The sequence below is a fragment of the Diospyros lotus genome, chromosome 2 (genome assembly GCF_014633365.1).
Source record: "Diospyros lotus cultivar Yz01 chromosome 2, ASM1463336v1, whole genome shotgun sequence".
In the NCBI taxonomy this organism is placed as follows: domain Eukaryota; kingdom Viridiplantae; phylum Streptophyta; class Magnoliopsida; order Ericales; family Ebenaceae; genus Diospyros; species Diospyros lotus.
In genome coordinates, this window is record NC_068339.1 from 10,366,578 (window position 1) to 10,387,342 (window position 20,765).

At 31.6% G+C, this 20,765-nt stretch overlaps 1 protein-coding gene across 1 annotated transcript; it reads right to left on the reverse strand.

Moving 5' to 3' along the window:
* Positions 1-441: 441 nt before the first annotated feature.
* Positions 442-1,646, reverse strand: LOC127794156 (ethylene-responsive transcription factor ERF017-like). The gene has a single exon (XM_052325081.1). The coding sequence runs from the start codon at positions 1,507-1,509 to the stop codon at positions 853-855; it is 657 nt and encodes a 218-aa protein (XP_052181041.1). The 5' UTR covers positions 1,510-1,646; the 3' UTR covers positions 442-852.
* Positions 1,647-20,765: the final 19,119 nt, after the last annotated feature.

The following is a 20,765-nucleotide window of genomic DNA, read 5'->3' on the forward strand; positions in this document are numbered from 1 at the left end:
TTTTATTTGTATTATTTAGTAATATATTAATTTTAGTATTTTTGTTAAGTTCTAATAACTTATCAATTTTTTTAAACTAAATATATAATTATATAAATAACATCTTAAAGCATATTTATACAAATATGTTATCAATTTAAACGTTAGTCAATTTTATAGATTTATATAATTTTTAAATAGAAAGACTTAAAAGCCATCTTTTTAAAGTGTAAGCCAAAGAGCCACTGAACCGCCGAGAACCCCAATTATATATCCTCCGCCCATTGGTGACCGTTGTGGCCTTGAGTGATAGTTTTTTTTTGGTGTAATATTTAGTGAAGAGCTCTTTAAGGATATAACAAACAAAAGAAGAGGCATGAACATATATAAACAATTAATTGTAGTACACATACATGCGCGGGCGCGCATATATATATATATAAAAGATACGCGAGCGTTAAGTGTGATAAAGAAAGAAGTATATTCCATTACTTGAGAGGTAAAGAATACACAACAATTACAAAGTGATATATATATATATATCCCTATCTCACTATAATTTCTGATATCCCTATTATGTTCGACGAAACTACATTTTCTGAGCCCCCAAAAGAAGTCCAAAGGGCAAGGCAATCAGCAGCAATCGCATGGCCGTCAAAAAAGACCAAAGGGGCAGGGGAAAGAAGAGAGAGAAGGAAGGAAGGAAGAATGGACGGATGGCCGTGAGTAAAAAAGGGGTCCATCCGTGGGGCTTAGCCGCGTACGAAGTCGTTTAACGACTAGTTGTTGACGAGTGTGTCAGAAATCCCAGCATCAAAAATTGTCTGGAATCCTGACCCGTTTTTGAATTGCCCAATTTTGGGCAATTGTCTTTTAAAACTGGAAATTCCACAGGAAAGAATCTTCGGAGAAAGCGACATCAGATATCTCTTCGCCGTAATCCTCCACACTCGGCAGTGGCGGCACGAAAAACTCGTTGGAGAAATCGTCGAAACCCGGGAACATGTCGAAAGACTCCGGTGGGTTCGGGTTGCTTCCCGCATCCAGGGTCGCGAAAAGATCCAAGAAAGACCCGTCGAGCCCAGCCGTCTCGCTGCCGGATTGGGGCAACTCGCAGGAGACCGACGGGGACGGCGACTCCGGGTGGGTTTCGGACGACGTGGAAAACGAAGAAGAGGAGGAGGAATGGTCCAAATGGGCGGTTATTTGGGGAGCCGAGTGGGCGAAGCGGGCGGCTGCGACCTGGATTTCGGAGCGGGTGAGGGACCTCCCGCCGGCAATCTCGGGCGGGTCTTGGGGGAAATTGAACTGGGCGGCCTGGCCGCGGAGACAGAACATGGCGGCATCGAAGGCCCGGGCAGCCTTCTCGGCGGTGTCGTAGGAGCCGAGCCAAATCCGCTCGCGGCTATTGGGCAGCCGGATCTCGGAAACATACTTCCCCCACTTCCTCTTCCGGACACCCTTATACTTGGTGTTGGCGTCGGCGCTCCTCTGTTCGGCTGGCTTCTGCTGGGTCTTGGGCTTCACCATAATCGGGGGCAAAAGCTTTAATTGCCTTATAAAAAGAGTAGTTCTTTTGTGTGCTTTTCTTGAGGAGGAGGAGGAGGAGCAGGAGCAGTGGAGTTGTGGGGGAACTCTGGTGAGTTGGATGTGGGGGAAGAATGGCGGCTTTTCAGCGTATATAAGGGGTGAGTGAAGTGTTTGGGGTCAACAAGAAAGGGCGCGTAGTATAGGAGAGGGACAAGGGACAAAGCGGAAGGGGGACACGTGGAAAAGAAATTCCAACTAAGAGAGAGAGAGAGATATGTTAGTAACGCGGTTGGAACAGAGAGTGGAGTTGGACTGAACAATGGGGGATTTGGACCACGTGTGACTTGTCTTCCTCGTGATAATACCAGCTGCGCCCTCCTGGAAAGGCCATCCGCTCTGCTCCCATCCCCCTCCTTCCCATGTTAACATCTATCCTCTTCTCTTCTGTATCCAACCAAATTCTTCATTTCATGTTATCATCATTTTCAAAATATATAATTTTTATTTAAAATATATTATTATATTAACAAAATTTCAACTCATAATATTTTTTTTATTATAACTACCTTATAAACCCCCTCCCCCCCCCCCCACCCCCTATTTACCGTTACACTAAAATCTAATTCTGTATAAAATTTTACCTCAGAAAAACAAAAATGATATTGTATTTATTATGCATACCAAATGAATTTTTACTTCTAAATATACATGTACATACCACCACCACCCACTAGCTCCCTCCCCTAGTATATATGTTTCTTATACATATTTACTTGTGTAGCACAATATAGTCAAAATGGAACAAGTGTGTGTTATTTTCAAATAATGGGCATTTATTACATCTTATTTTTAATAATTAAATAATTTTATTGATTAATTAAATATTTCAAAATATGATATATTTATCATAAACTCATATAATATTTAAAAATTAAAAATAAGATACAATAAATATATATTGTTAAAAAAATAAACAACACTTATTGAACCTTAACAATTGTCCTCCCTTTTATACCTATGGTATTTGGATAACTATAACAAATGAGAAGATTTTGAAGTCAATATTTTTAAGGGTAAATTAATATTCTTGAGATTTGATTAAAAAATAAAAAACAATAACTCTTATTACTTAAAAAAATAAATAAATAATATCATTTTAATCCGAATTTTTAAAGAATTTATCTCTTATCTCTCCTTTACGTCGTTTGCTCTACGTTGTTCTTCGCATAGCATTTTAATATTAAAAATTTTAAATTAATTAATTAAAATATATTGTGTTTGATATATTGGTAAAATTTTTATTTATTTATTTATTTCAATTAATAAAATATTTTATATTATATTAATGGTTACGGCAAGTATATATATAGCATTTTAAGGTCCTATTTATTCCTCAATGATACATGTATTAAGGGCTCAATTAAAAATATCTAAATTGTGTATTTATTCATTTTAATAAATATATTAATGTCTAGAAGTATTTAAGCTAAAAATTTTGCATTAAGAATTTGGAGAAAATTCACTTTGTGCTTTTGAGGTTTAGGGTAGATACAGTAAGTATTTTTAACGCTTAAAAAAATACAAAAGACTATCTTTGACTATTAATATTACCTTTTAATTTTTTTTCTCTATTATTAACTCAACCCCATTATATTTTTTTTAAAATATAAAAAATATACCCTCTTTTCTCTCTCTAATATCTATCTTCCAATTCTTTCATCTCACTCACATTTACCACAATTGGCGAGATTGCCAACATTAGCTCTTTCTCTCTATCGTAAAATTCTATTGCTCACTTACAGAGATAAAAAGAATGTGCTTTTAATAATTTTAAAATAAATTATTAAAATATAAAATTAAAAATTAAAATACGAAAAAAATAATCTATTAAATTTATAATTCAAAGTCAAAAACTCATAATGAGTTAAAAGGTCTGGATTTACAAGTTCCAACTTATAGAATCTAGATTCAAACTGAATCTTCAATCTTTAATTCAAAATTTAAAACTTATTTTAAACTTTCAACTTGATTGTAGTAACAGCTTCGATTGTCTTTTTTGAAAATGCATGATGATGGCGTCATTTTATGTTTTTCATTGAGATATGATAGAGGAGTGATGAAAAAGATGATAAAAAGGTATTTTGGATGTTTTGTGTTATTTTTAAAGGGTATGGGAGGTCACTACTAGCTACTTTTAAATTGTGAGGATAGCTTTTGCAATTAAAGCAAACAGTTGGTTATTACAAATTATCCTAAGAAATTTTTTTCATTTGTAGAATAACACTTCTGTGTAAATTATTTCAAATGTTTATTGTTCCTTTCAAAGAGGTTCTATTTTTTAAAAAACAAAAGTGTTTAATGTTTTTATTTCAGATCCAAATTAAATTACTTTGAATAAATATGTTCAAATAAAAAAAATTAAATTTCAAATAACAAATTTGAAATGACAGCACTCATAAATATCCCGAGAACCCTTATGACAACTATGTTTTCTTAGGGAATGTTTGTTAAGTAAGATAATAGAGAAGAAATGTCATATATGAGAAGCATTTCGAATATTTGACCCTTCTAACGTTTTTATTAAACTTATCTAACCATCTTCAAAAAAGTCCTCACGTGACCTTTTATCTCCCTCTTTTAAAATAAATTTATTTAGTCCTCCCTCTTAGATAAATTTAGCTGACTCTTTCAAAATAAGTCTCAATTACTTATATCCCTACGTAGGATAGTTAATGTCATTTAATGCATTTTAAATATTTAAATTTATTAAAATATTTTATTTATTTAAGTCTTATAATTAATATTATTTAATATATTTTTAAATTATTATATATTTTAACAATTTTTCAAATTTAAATGACATTATTTCTTTCATTGATTTTAAAATTTAAATTTCTCTCTATATATATTTTATTAACTAATACAATTCCTTTCACCAATTTTTAAATTATTTTATTTAATTTTATATTTTATTATCTATTATAAAAATAATTATCTAGGTAGAATTATTGTAATTTCAACAATAATTATTTCTAATTTTCAACTCTTTTTAAATCTATTTTTAACATGAATTTAGAAAATAAAATATTATTTTTAATTTTTAATTTTATTTTGTTGACAATTTATATTAATCATAAAATACTATTTTAATCATAAATTTGTTATTAATATTAACAAACAATTTTGAATGAATTTGGTAATAGAGATATTTTGATAAAAAAAACTCTTATCTTAATGCTTATCATATGCATTAACAAACACATAAAAAGAAAAAGTACAATTATCAATAAATTATAAAAAATTTAACAAACACTTTGATAAAAATATTAGAATATTTCTCAATTTTATCTTGATCATTCCATATCTTGATTCAGAAAACATTACAACCTTATCTTGATGTCTCTTATCTTGTTCATTTTAACAAACGTCCCCTTAAAAAAATTAAATAGTGTTATTTATTTGTACGTTTTTTGTCACTTTAAATAAAGAATTTTTAAAATACATTTATGTTTTTCTCAACTTTTCAAAATACATTTTAGTGAGAATGCTATTAGTCTATTTTCAATTACACTCTCTATTATATTATAAATAATTTATTTTTTATTTTTTAACTCAAAAACTGTATTTACTCCAACTATATTCTCTACTCTACTCTCTATATGATTTCATATTTTATTTATTTATTAATAAAGTTTAATTCTAATTTTTTTACCTTATCTATAATTTTTACTATTATACAAAACCTGAGGCAAAAAAAAATAATAATAAGACTGGAACCTAATACATACAATACTTGTCCAATCTCCTAATCATGGAAGACAAACAACATACTTACATAGTACAATTACAACAAAAGCAAATAAAAAAAGACACAAATTTAGTAACAAAAATCAGTTCTCAAGCAAAACACACATCCCATAAAAGACGGATCAAACAAAGACAGATGAAGCAACTGATGAAAAACTATAAAAAAAAATAAAACAACCATCGTCTTTGTTGTGATCCTCTAGAAAAAAACAACCATCAATTGATATCAAAAAAATAAATTGTGGAAATAAAAAGCAATACCTTTAAGAAGAGGACATTATGGTTCCCTTGGTTTTCGTGTGACCAACCATCTTCCTTGCATCTATTTGTCTTTTTCTTCACCGCAACTTTTCGTCTTCTTCAATTGTAGACCTCCATTTTTTTTTTTTTTATCATGTATGATCGCTAGTTGATTCAATAGTCATCTCCAAAGTCGATAGCAAAGTGGTTGCAACTTGCATCGCCGTATTTGTCTTCTCTAATGGAACTTTGTGTTTCGATTGTGACGATTGCAATTGCGGTGACACAACGATGGTAATGACAATGACTACGATGATGATCATAGTAGAAAGAGATGGCAAAGGTTAAGATGGATATTGACAATAGCTAAAAGCGATGAAAGTTTTGAGATTTGCTATTTGTATGGCAAGCAAGTTCAACAATAGTCAATTGCATTAAAGTAGTTTCTTTTATCCTCATTAAAATTTTGGCTTAATGAAAGAAAATTAACAATGTTAGAAACAAACTTCGTAGTGTTGTTTTCATTTTAATGCAACCTCATGTACACGTCACTTTGTAAGCAGTAATGGGGACGCTTTTAAAAAAATGTTAAATAAGAATAAACTATTTATTTTAGAATAAAACTTATTATCTGTTTATTATTTGACGCAGGTTGGGGCAGCCAGCTTGGAAAAAGTGCAATAAGAAGAAATACCCACCACCCCGCACGTGTGGACAAGAAATTGATGATTCCAGAAGGTTTGGTTAATTTTTTTATTTATTTAATATCTATTTATTTAGTCATATTTATTAATCAAAATATAAGATAAAAAAATTAAGATATGAAATGCATCCCGAATTTCAATAATTTTCAACATGTTTATTAAGTTTATCTGGCCATTATTAAAAAAATTATTAATGACCTCTTATCTTAATCTTTCAAAATATGTTTATCTCTCTTCTCTCAAGATAAGTATATCTTAATCTTTATAGATAAGAAAAAAATGATATTTGTATCCTTTAGTATATTTTAAAAAATTTAACAAACAATTTGATAAAAATTTTGGAATGTTTCTCAACTTTATCTTGATCGTTCTATATCTTGGTTTGAAAACCATTTCGACTTTATTTTGATATTTTCTTATCTTACTCATTTTAATAAACGTCATCTTAAAGAATAACAGATAAATTATTTCTATTTATTTAAAATAAATAATATTATGAGACGGACGATTGAAAAACACAAGAATGACAGGAGACGTTGTCCGTTTTTATGATAGAGATTAATAAAGAGTGATTTGGAACTGACGGTCAACGTCGCATCAATCAAACAACTACACACGAGTAAAAATTGACGCGCAAACGCAATGTAAAAACACTGGTCAAACAGACACGTAAATGATGCAAGCGAGATGACGTCAGATATGAGTCCCCAGTTCTCAATGCATCTTAAACGTCACCTCACACGTCAGCATGATAGTAATTGAGGAACCAATGAATGATCTGTCGTTATTTTTTTATTGATCCACTAATTATAAACGTTAATAGTTAGAATTCTAAAATTTAATTATTCATTATTAAATATATCTTAACTAATGTGCACAACAAAACCAAACTTTACTATTATGTATTAAATATTAAAGCTTATTATAATTCAATTAAAATCTACTAAATTTTTTCTTTTAAATTAAGGATGAATTTTTTTACTACAATACAATTTAGACACAATATTTTAACACTATTTAAATAGTATAGTTATGTTCTGTTGTCTGCGTCAGCGACAGACAACAATTTATATTTAGGAGAGAAATACTATTTGTAGAAAAAGTTTTAGTGAGATTTACTTTTCATCTTTTTCTCTTTTAAGTTGTCCAATCGCCCGATTTCATTTTCACTCACACACTTTCTCTCTTTCTTTCATTATTTATCCCACCTTCTTCATTTTTCTCTCTCGCCCTTGAGGGAGGAACGTGTCATCGCTATCACCGTCACCTCTGCCACTACCATTGCCCAAGGATAACATCACCGTTGTCGCTCGTAGTCTTTCTCGTCAACGCCACGAGCACCACCTGTCGTCACCCCTTACTCGTATCATCGTCATCCCTCTCTTCGTCACTCGCACAGTTGTCACTCCTACTATCAGGCCACAAACCACCATTGCCTTCCCTACATCGTTGCTTAGACCACTATCGCCCCTCGCCAGTCGCTGGCATCATCTCGTCTCCACTAGCTGTTGTCCCTCTCTCTGCGACGAGCGACTACCTTGCCTTCACCCAATCCCACCCCACCACTAGCCACAAACCACTGTCGCCTCCCCCTACACCGCACCACAGTCGCCCCCCCCTACCATCATCCCATCCGTTGCTCGCACCACCAACTACTGTTTGTCCCCCATCCTCTACTTAATAATTATATTATAAAGGCAATAAATTTTATTATTTTGTTTAATTGTAATTTTGGAGTGTTGGAATTTGAGGTTTTGCCATTTAATCCTAAAATATATGTTGCCTTCACTTTCATTGGCCTCATGTAAATTGATATGGCCTCAATTTTGGCTCTTTTTAGGCCGGTTGTTCATAATTAAATCATTTATTTATGAAAATTTAACATTTTTTAAACTCTATTTTTGGCTCGTGTGTTGACTCTTTCATAGAATTAAAAATCAGTCGATTCCAGAAGGTTTGGCTCTTTGTGTGTTGATTCCAGAAGGTTTGGTTAATTCTTTTATTTATTTAATATATGTATTTATGTAAAGAATGACAGATAAACTATTTCTATTTAAAATAAATAATATTATGAGACGGACGATTGAAAATCACAAGAATGACAGGAGACGCCAATCTGTTGTCCGCTTTTATGATAGAGATTAATAATAAATAGTGATTTGGAACTGACTGTCAACGTCGGATAAATCGAACGCAAAAATTGACACGTAAACTCAATGTAAAAACTATGGTCAAACAAACGCGTAAATGATGTAAGCGAGAGATGACGTCAGATATGGAGTCCCCCCCCGTTTTCAATTCATTTTAAACGTCACCTCACACGTCAGCATGATGGTAATTGAGGAACCAATGAATGATCTGTCGTTATTTTTTTATTGGTCCACTAATTATAAGTTAACGTTAATAGTTAGAATGTTAAAACTTAATTATTAAATATATCTTAACTAATATGCACAACAAAACCAAACTTTACTATTATGTATTAAATATTAAAGTTTACTATAATTCAATTAAAATCTACCAAAATTTTTCTTTTAAATTAAGGATGAATTTTTTTTACTATAATACTATTTTGACACAATATTTTAACACTGTTTAAATAATATAGTTCTATTATGTTGCCCCATCAACGTCGGACAACAATTTATTTTGACTCGAGTTACAAATGAGTTAAGTAAATTGGAGCTTTGATAAGCTAAACCTTATTCGTTAACAAATTTGCTAGCTTAATTTGGGCTTGACTTATTTATATTAAATAAAATTTAAATCAATATTTTCATAAATTTTAATTTTAAAATATGTTTAAAGGTCACTGGCATTTGGAAATAAAAATTTGACATACAAAATTGGTAGACCACTGTTTGAATAACACAAATAATGTGTAATCTATAGATGCTTTTACGATTTTTTTTTCTGTTGATATACACTTTCGTATAGAAAAAAAATTAGTTATTTTTTAAGGAATACAAAATAATATCTCTCTGTATATGTAATTAATATTTTTATTAAAAATAAAACAAAATTTGTTATAAAATATTATTCTCATTGTTTAACAGAAAATGACAACAAACGAAAATGACTATATAAAAACTGAAAACAAAATTAAATAGGCCCTTAACAATTAGTACTACATATATATTATAATTAGAAATAACATATTAAACTTTGAATCATGCTACTTATACATTATTTTTGTACATCTTGGACTACACAAAAAGATATTATGATCAAAATACCCCTCGTCTCCATACGTCTTACGCGTTTCTATACGCCTTATGAGAAACTTTTTTTGTCATTCGTACATTTTTGTGTAGTGTAAAATATATACAAAAATATACCAATAGTATTTTTCTTAAACTTTAGTTACGTACATTGCCATTGCCATAATGATAACAATTAAGGGTAACAGTAACACTAATTATGGAATACCCAAAATGTAGTAAATGTATTTTGTTCTTGACTTAAAAATAGTATTATTGAATGATGATAAACGCAATTACATATTTTAACATTTATTAATTGATAAAACTATTTTTAAATTAAAAATAAAGTACAATAAATATAAATTATTTAAAAATAAAATACATTTAATGTATTAGAATTACCGTAAATAAAACTGATTTACTTTCAAAAACAAAAAATGAAAAAGAAAAAACTGGTTTGCTTAGATGTGCACTGTGCACTCTCGCTTAGCCCTAGAGCCTCTAAGAAGGAGGGCCCAAAATTAATAAGTAATTAATTTTTTTTTATGTTTTGAAATACAAAATTACTAATTCTATTTTATAATTTTTTTTTGAATTTATGTTATATTTATTTATTATTTCATTTGAAGGAGAAAGTCCACAACTCCCTATGTTTACGGATTATTTTTTAAAATTAGATAATATATAGTGAAATATCATTTTGACGAGGAGACCTCTAATTTTCTAAATTTATATATTATTTTTTAATATTAGGTAATAAATAATAAAGTGTAAAATATAAATACAACAAAAAAAGAGAGATAAGAAGTAATATTATTTTAAGAGGATAATTATAATACCCCGAGAGCCCAAAGAATGATAATATATATTAAAGATAAGTAAGTAAGGAAACAACACTAACTAAATACCTTTTGGGTTTAATGTAGACAAAAAACTTTCGGATTAAGCGTGTTTAAGCAGGGAAAGCTTAAAAATTGGTGATCCCTGAGTAGGGGTGTGCAGCGGTTCGGTTAGATCGAACTAACCGAACCGAACCGACTGGTTCGGTTCGGTTAATTTATATTCGGTTATCGATTCGGTTAAGACCTGTTAAAATTCGATTTATAATTTATCGGTTCGGTTTTACTGGTTCGGTTTAATCGGTTAATCGAACCGACTGATAATCAAAACGACGTCGTTTAGTATATGATAAAAACGACGTCGTTTGACGCAAAAAATTGAGTCTACACAAAGAAGATGTCGCGTGGAGAACAGAGGGGGTACGTACTCATCCATTCGGACCAATCCATTATACGAGAGTAAAAGAGAGAGAGAGGGGGGAAACCGAAACCCTAGCGTAGTCGTTGCTTCCAACTGTTGCTGTCGCTTCCAACCGTCGCTGTCGATTCCTTCCGTCGCAACATCGTCTTTTCGTTGGCCGTCAAACGTCGACAGAGTCACAGAGTTGAGGTGAGTTCCTATTCGTCATCGTACTGCTTTGTATATTCGATTCTTTGAGCGTTCGAGCCCTAATCCATCCTAACCAATACTAAGAGAAAGATAAGCCCTACCGTTTGACGATTCATCGTTGTCAGTTAGGTCCTTGACTCATAACCGAAACCCTAACTAACCTAAACCGTAGCCCTAATCGAAACCCTATTTTTTAATTTTCGTTCTACTCCTAGCCCTAACCGAAACCCTAAACCTAAACCTAAACCTAAATCATAATCGATTAGACCCAGGTCCCAGACCACACCTAGTCACCGACGATCAACCCACACGGCCACACCTATGACCAATACAGAGGTTAGGTTAGTTTCGAATTTTCGTTAGGTTAGGGTTTTGGATTTTTTAATTTTTTTGGACTTTTAGTTACTAGTTTGGCCGGGGTGTGCAATCGGTTAATTTTTTTGGACTTTTAGTTACTGGTTTGGGGGTTTTTTGTTTGTTGTTGGCACCATTATTTTTCTCATTTCTTGTTTCTTCATGTTGCCATTCTTTGTTATGTTATTGCCATTCTTTGTCATATTGGGATTCATTACCTATTCTTTTTGAAACATCTCGGGTTGTATAAGGAAAGGAAATGAGGCTGTTAAAATTGCTGTTCTTTACTTATTTTCGCAAATTTCTAGGTATGTATTTTTTATTCCAACATTATTTAGTTGTGTAATGTGATAGAAATGAATTACATGTTGAATTAGCTGCTTTATAATAAAAGGAAAAAATTATAAACCAAACACATTTTCATTTTCAAATAATTAGTAGAAGTGGACAGAATGGGATACCTTGTCCCATTCTATCCCTTAATTTTTCATTTTAAATTACAACCCCTTAGAAGTGAATTCCATTTTTCAGTATTCATTTTCATATAATTAGTAGAATTAGGAGGATGATAGAATTTTAATTGCAGCCCCTTAATTTTTCTTTTAAATTACAATATTGTAAGTTAATCACAAGAAGACATTTTAACTCACTGTTTTAATACATATTAATTACAATTGTATTAATTTTAGATGGCTAGAAAAAAAAAAACACTAGTAACGCCACAAACATCCCTAGTAGTATGGATGATAGTTCAAGACCTACACCAATAGTACCAAGTCAAGGTAGTCAATCTCAAGCTGATAGAAGTGCAACATCACTAGGAAAGGCAAAGAGAAAAACAATAAGAGCTAGGTCAGATGTATGGAATCATTTTACTAAGTTTACAAATGCAGAGGGTAGATTAAAGAAAGATGCAACTATTGTTCTAGGGAGTTCCACTATGATCCCAAAAAAAAATGGGACTACGACTCTAAAAAATCATATAGGAACATGTAAAAAACACCCTCATGCTTTGGAAACCCACCAAATGCAATTAAACTTGCAACCAACTTCAACGACAACGGGGGCTGGGAGAGAGGGCGAGAGTATGGGATTGGTAAATTGGAAATTTGATCAAGTGTTTGCTAGAAAGGCTTTAGCTCGCATGGTGATGATAGGTGAGATGCATTTCAAATTTGTTAAGCGTGAGAGGTTTAGGCACTTCATTAACGTGATTTGTCCAAAATTTCGGATTCCTTCACGTTGGATAATTTCTCGTGATTGTTTTGAATTATTTAATGAAGGGAGGTTGAAATTGATGAACGAGGTAAAAAATGCATGTCAAAGAGTTTGCTTAACCACTGACACATGGACCTCCATTCAAAGGATTAATTATGTGCTTGACAACGCACTATATTGAAAATAATTGGACACTAAAGAAAAAAAATTTAAATTTTTGTCCAATATATAGTCACAAGGGTGATGCTATTGCTATGGCAATTGAGAAGTGTCTAATGGGGTGGAAACTTGATAGAGTTTTGACTTTGACAGTAGATAATGCTAGTTCAAATGATGTTGTTGTGGGTAACTTCAGGAAAAAAATGGCAAAATAGGATGCTAGCATTATGAGTGGCAATTATTTACATATCAGGTGTAGGGCTCATATAATAAATTTGGTTGTGCAACATGGGTTGAAAGAGCTAGATGAATCAATAACAAGAGTTAGAGATGCAGTTAGATATATTAGACAATCTCCAGCAAGATTAAGAAAATTCAAAGAATGTGTGAAAGTGGAAAAAATAGAATCTAAGGGCCTATTGTCGTTGGATGTTGTAACTAGATGGAACTCCACATACTTGATGTTAAAGACTGCTCAAAAGTTTGAGAGGGCTTTTGAGAGATTTGATGAGGAAGAGCCATGTTTTATGCTTGATCTTGGTACAAGTAGTTGGAATAATGACCTGCAACAGGTTATTACTATTGATAGGAGACCCAAGCCAGAGGATTGGACGATGGTCAAAATGTTTGTTAGAGTGTTGCAACAATTTTATGAGCTTACTTTGCGGGTTTCAGGTACTTCATACGTCACCTCCAACATTTTTTTCCATGAGATTAGTACTGTTCATTGTCTCTTACATGGGTGGCAGGAGGGTGACGATCTTAAGTTGAGTGAGATGGCTGGAAAAATGAAAGAAAAGTTTGATAAATATTAGGGGGGATCCAGAAAAATAAATCACATGCTTTACATTGCTGTGGTGTTTGATCCTAGGCACAAGTTAGAGTTTATGGAGTATGCACTTCAGGAGATGTATCCAGGTGAGAAAGGGGTTGTTACAGTTTTGTCCTTGAAAAATGTCGTATATGCTTTGTATGAAGAATATAAGAAAAAATTGGCACCTCAAGGTGAAGTAGGAGAGCGGTCTCAAGTGTCTACTCCACTTGCTGTGGAGAATGTTGAGAAGGGAAAATCTGGCAGACCAAACTTGCTTAGTTCTCGTTTCAAGAAGTATAAGTATGCCAGTGGTAGTGGGTCTACAACTGTGCCTTCAGAATGGGATAAGTATTTAAGTGAAGTGTGTGAGGAGGAAACTGATGACTTTGACATTTTGAATTGGTGGAAAGTTAATTGTCATCGATTTCCTATTTTATCTTTCATGGCTCGGGATGTGTTGGCAATTCCAGTTTCTACTGTTGCATCCGAGTCTACTTTTAGCACAAGGGGTCGAGTACTTGATCCATTTAGGAGTTCTCTTTCTCCTAAAGTGGTTGAATGTCTGATTTGTACGCAAGATTGGCTTTGGTCATCTACCACCCCAATGAGTGTTGAAGAAGATTTGGATCATGTTGAACAACTTGAAGAAGGTAAACTCATTGTTACTCTTTTTTTTTTTTTTAATTTTAGTTCAATACTTTTTACTTTTAAATTATTTAATTAATTTTGTGTATTGTTTTAGAATTGGCAAAGGTTATTGTTGACAGCCTCACACCTATGGAAATTTAGATTTTGAAGACTCGTGCATTTGTAAGTAAGAGAATTTGAACCTCTTAGTATTTCAATATCTATTGGTTATTTGTTTTGCTTTGGTTGACTATGTTTGAGGTTTTTTTTTAAATTACCAGCATTCTATGCCATAACCAGTTCTGAAAATTTGTTTTTAATTTCTATCACTCTATGAGTATTTGGAATGTTTGCTGTTGTTTCTAATGTTTCTAAAATGTTTTATTGATTTGCAATCTTGAGAACACTCAGAATTATCACTATTAGTAGGCATGGTGAAAAGAAAATTCATGCCAAATTTCAAGTATATTAATAGAAGGAATTGATTGCATATAGAAGATTTAGTACGATGAGATCCCACCTAGTGAAATTGGAACTTGTGATTAATTATTTTAGAAACCATAAGAAGTTCCATGTAACTGCTAGAAACCCAAGGTGGTTGCTGATGTAGTTTTCTCTACTATATACCCATACTATTAAGACTGCATTTGCAATAGATGAAAGAAATAGTGTGCTCTTCATTTTTGCCTTGGCTTTTTTGTTCTCTGCCAAGTGTTCAGAAGTTTTCTCTTGTGTTTTCATTTTGGGAATGATTGATCTAATGCAAGTTAAGGTGTTGCCTAACATAGTTTGACTGACACAATGCTTCGATCATTGATATTTGTCTTGTAAGAAATGGACATCTTTTTTCTATTGACTGGCACTGCAAAAGGTTGTTAACATCTAGCTTATTGGGTTGTATCAAGTTCATCTTGGCAAACCAAAGAGCCTTAATAGGTAACTGAAGTATCCTGAAATCTCATTCTATTGTTCTATCTTCTTCAAACTAGTTGGAGTAGCCACTCAGGGATCCATACTGATGGATCACAGCAAATTTTATTGGCCTTTTGCCTTAAGGTCTGTGCTTTACAGGAAATTTTATTAGCCTTTTACAGTAAGTTTCCTGTCTTGTTAGATGGCTGCTTTGCTACATAAGGGTCATTCAGATGCAATGTTGCATACACCCAGTCCATCTTGGCAAGGCAATGAGCCTTAAAGGGGCTGTGAATAGCTTTGAATGTTAATGGAGTTACATTAATGTCTTTCTTAATTATTTCCTTTAAACTGTAGTTGCAGATCAGGGGAGATGAAACATGACACTTTGCATTAGCATCCCTTGTGCTTTGCCTGCTTGTGTTTTAATTGTTATTGATTTCTCCTGGGTTAGTGAAGATGAAACATTAAACTTGGCATTAGCAATACCTCCATGTCCTTAGGTATCACCAAACCAGCTTTTATGTGCTTCCTTCTCCTATCCCAATTTGAATGGGTGCTGGCCATCAGCATGCGATAGCACAATAGGTTATTTTTTAACAGTCGTTTCCTACAAAGGGTACTGTGATAGCTAGATACATGTTTTTATGGGAAGTTTGTCTTGTGACAAAGCAAGAACCTAAAGAAGGCAGTGAAGTGACTTGCATCTAAGTCTCTCAAGATGAAAAGATGATAAAATTGGCATTTCTTGGTTTTAGTGTATTATGGGATTGAGTGTAAAATCTTCAATTGATTGCATATGGAACTTGTGAAATAATTAGAAACATAATTAATTGAGATCACATTCATCCTTTTTTGTGTGTGTGGTTATTTTGTTTTAGGACTTGTTACTCTTTTTGGATTGATTCCAACTAAGAGTATATACAAATGCTTGCATCACATTGGCATTTTTAATGAGTTATTGCTACTTTAATATGATACACATACCTGTAGCTAGTATGGACAATAATGGAAAATCATATGGGCTAAGTATAATGAAATACAGACTATTAACATTAAGAGTGTTGGAGCAGATTATGAGGTTTGATTCATTGTTCCTTTTTCATCTCAGGTTACTGATGGAGAGAGATTACCTTTGGCAGTGAAGGAATTGGGGTCCTGTGGCTGTGATCTTTACCCACAAGTGAGTTGGTCTTCCTTTGCCCTCTGTAGCAGGGTATTAGATATAATATATTATGGTATTTTAATACTAGTGAGCATGTATGTTCAAGGAAGTGGAACTGCTACTATTTTATTTTATAGGCTGATGGAGATATATGTGTGTGTGCGCGAGTGTGTAAATGCCATGCTTTCGTTTTCTAGTGGTATAACTTTAATACAGTTCAACATTGAGATGCTGGAATTTGTTTGTGGCATATGCTTTAGGTGTGTTTGATTGCTTACGAAACTTGCATATTTCGGTTGTGTCTAAATTGCTTAAACTCTACTGTTATATAGTGGTCGGTTCAGTTTTAATCGGTTATATAGTGGTCGGTTCGGTTTTAATCGGTTATATAGTGGTTGGTTCGGTTTTAATCGGTTATATAGTGGTCGGTTCAGTTTTAATCAGTTATATAGTGGTCGGTTCGGTTTTAATCAATTATATAGTGGTCGGTTATCGGTTCGATTTTTTATTTTAGGCCAAATGTCGGTTATCGGTTCGGTTCAGTTAGGATATTTTAGGATTCAGTTATTCGGTTTCGGTTAGTTCGATTATATCATTGTTGGCGATCGGTTCGGTTCGGTTAGTGTTCTCGGTTTCGATTTTTTATTTTTGGGTGGTTCGGTTCGATTATAACCGATTACAAACCCCTATCCCTACAAAGTTCGCGTAGACTCATTAGGACAAGTTGTTTCGATCTTTATTTATAATAATTTAATAAAATAATTTTTTAGATAATAAAAATTTCATCTGAAAAATCTACATTGAGCTAGACATTAAAAAAAAAATAAGTGAATTTTTAATTTACAAAACTTGGTTGTAAATTTATCATATTTTTTACTTATTCAATTTTTATATTTTTAGATTTTTTTTCTCTTATCTATATTATTAATTAAAAAATATTTATTTTTTAAATTTAAATATAAAATTTTAATTATTAATTTTATATCTCAAAAAATAAAAAAAATATAATATTTATTTATATTATTAAATACCATTAAATTAACTCTTACCTAAAACTACATATATGCAGAAGACAACCTGGCATTGCGGAAACCATAAACAAAAATAAAATAAGAGGCAATGAAGTCAAAACATAGGGGTTGAACGCAATTAAGTCAAAACAGGGGGGTTGAACGAAGAGAGAGAGAGAGAGATGGGTCAAACCAACACGTTGACATAATTGCAACCCTTGCAAGCAATTAAATATACTGTTCAATTATTGATTATATTATTTTATATATATACAAGTAAGCGACAGGCAGCCGCCGCCGCCGGAGGCTGATTGATTGAACTTGTTTTTAGTGCTCCTTCGCCTGGGCTTCCCAGTTTCAACTCTCTCATTCGTCAGCAAATGAGCGTCAGAATGAGGAGTGAGAAAGTGCGTCACCCTCGGCATAGACGGAGGACATGTCCTTGACGCGACGCTTTATCTTCTTCCTGCTTCTTTCGCTTCGCTTCTTTTCAATTCTCTTCTTTTCTTTTCAAGAGCTCAAAATTGTAAAAACTGTTTCAAAACACAGTTTCTTCACCTACTCCCCATGGTTTTCCCAGTTTCAACTCTACAGAATTTTCAATGTTTTGAATTAAGGTGGGAAAGTGTGAATTCAAATCTGGATGTGTTTTTGAAGTTTAATTTATATTTTTGTTTTTATATTTATATATATTTTTTTAATTAATTATTTAAACTTTTTATTATTTTAATTACAATCATCTAATTATATTTTTGAGTCAATTTATCTAATGTATTTTTATATTTTCTTCATGTAACAATTTAATTTTTTTATTATTTCGATTATATTCCTATATCTATATTTTTTAATTAATTTAATTTTAGTACCTTGATATATAAAAAAATGTTAAATTAACTCATATCATCACTTTACATTTTTTTAGACATCAAAATATAAGAGTTAAATTAATTCCAAAATATAGGTACATGAGTGTAATTGAACCAGTGAAAAGTTTGAATTGTCACATAAAAAAAAGATGTCAAAATATAAAAATTAAATTGATTCAAAAATACATATTTAGGAGTGTAATTCAAATAATAAAAATTTTAAATAAAAATACAAGAACAAAAATATGAGTTTGATTGTGTTTGATATTTGAGAAACACTTCCTCATAAAGTATCATTCTATTTTATTGCTCGCATCAAGCAACTCTTAGGTTACCCGAAACAGGCAAAATGAGAGGCTATGTTGCATGGAAACAGCTTGGAGAAGTCGTTTTTCCTATTTCTAAAATATTTCTTATTCTCATTTTGGACCCTATTTATATTTATTTTATTAAAAAAATATTTATTTTCATATTTTCATATCATATAAAAAAATATTTTTTATTTTCATTTCGCGTAATATAAATGAGAAAGAGGAAGCATGAGCCCCATCAGGGCCACTCCGTTTGCATTATACATCAGGCAATATGATAGGATCAGAAAGTATCCAAAAATTTCAACATCGCCATTATGTGCATAATAAACATTAACTATTAATAATTTAAAATATCATACTTAAGTGAATATATATAATGCAAAATATCATAATAACATTTACTATTTTAAATTATTTTTGTCATTTTTACAGTCAATAACATTTGGTTAGACGGAATTGCTTTGAATGAAAAGGGAAAAGAGTAGATGGAATGAAATGACTATTATGTTTGGTACAGCTAAAAATAGAAATAGAATGAATAACTCATTTCAATATTATGTTTCATACTTTTTATATGAAGATAAAAATATAATTATGTAAAAAAAAAAAGAAAAGAGCTGGGTGGGTTTATTTTTATTTTGTATAGTTAAAATATTTGGCTTGCATTTCTTTTATTATTTTTTTTTTATAAAAAATCACTTTATTCACTAATGAAATTTCTAAAAATGCTGTTACCACAAATAAGATTTTGTTATATTGATCTGTTTCATTCATTCATACTAATAATTTCATTGGTTAATAGTTTTTTTTTATTTTATAATTTAAAAATCATCCACTGTGTTTTTCTCTCTCTCTTTTTTTTTTTTCTTTTCTAAATATGAATCTTAATTTGTGGTTGAAAAAAAAAAAGACATAATTAAGCTTGTTGCCTAGGTATTTGGTTTTGTATTAGTGATGCCAACTTAAATTATGGACTATTAATAAGTCTAATCCAATTTAATAATAAAGGAATTTAATTCTAGTGTAAGTAAAAATTTAGAAATAAGAGAGACATATATAGTAAGAGAGACAAGGGGGTTAGATTTTAAATTTGTGAAAATATGTTTGATTTGAATTTTTTTTTTTAACATATGAATTAGAATATATAATTAGATAAAATAATATATATATATATTTAATCATATTAGGATAAGATATGTATTTGAGGAGTATTTTAAATACTTTACACATTTTTTTATATATATAGGTATTCTTTAATAAAGTTTAACAAATATCCACAATAATATACACGTTGCCATTTTACTCTTATTTTATCCAATGAGAGTACAAGATCAAGTAATATATCTAATTAAAAGTTTTTTTTAAAAGGCTACAAATATAAAATTAAATCATTACAAATTTCTCTCCATTAATTATTCATACTTTTTCTAGACTACAAAAAAAATATTATCTTAACCCACACCTACTTAATATTGATAGTAAGTGTGTGTTATAATACCATTTCTAACATTACAATAATTACTAGGTTATAGAGATGCATGTTAAACTGGTCAGGCTGTGCTGGGAGAAGGTATCTGGCCTTCAACACAACCCACGTACTAGTAAGGTATGCTTCTGAATATTGAATTGAATAATAATAATATCATCAGTTCTATTAATTTAGACATGTTAAGACGGGCTAAACGACCATTGAGTTGTGCTATTAGCTCTAGTGCAGTACAATTTGTATGAAATATTTGTTATTATTATTATCATTGTTATTATTTGAAAGTGTTTACTGAATGTGATTTATTATATATAAAACTAAGTAATATCTCTAAAACCTTCTCAAGACTATAAATTTGAGATTTTAGGTCGTGACAGATCATATGAAATGTAAATACCTAATTGTGGTGTAAGTGATAACAGAGACTTGAAAGAGATTTTTGAGAGACCTTGGTGTGTGATAAATTAAAAGAAATTTTAAAATAAAAGGCTAAACTATTAACAGTAGAAAAAGTTTTGCCCAAAGTGACATTTGTACAACCCTAGTAAACAACTCAGTAGAAATTATTAACAGTTTTGGTGGAATTACCGAAATTGGGGTTGGTTACACCGTGTGTGGGTTTATGAATTATGAGGCCCAGGCCCAGGCCCTTGGAGCTTTACTATCTATGTGGGCTGAGGGTTCAAAAAGAGGTCCAAAATCAAACGCTCCAAAAGAAAAAGAGCAAACATACCTAAATTTCGGAGAGAATATTCAATTAGTATCATCATGCTTCTTTATCCTGTATTCACTCGTCCCTAATTGGTACATAACCAAAATTTATTAATTAAATATAAATATAATCTCGGGTTGGGGGGGGGGGGGGGGGGGATCTTGTACTTGTCTTCTAACTGTCCCCCCCCCCCCCCCCCCCCCCCCCCCAAGTAGA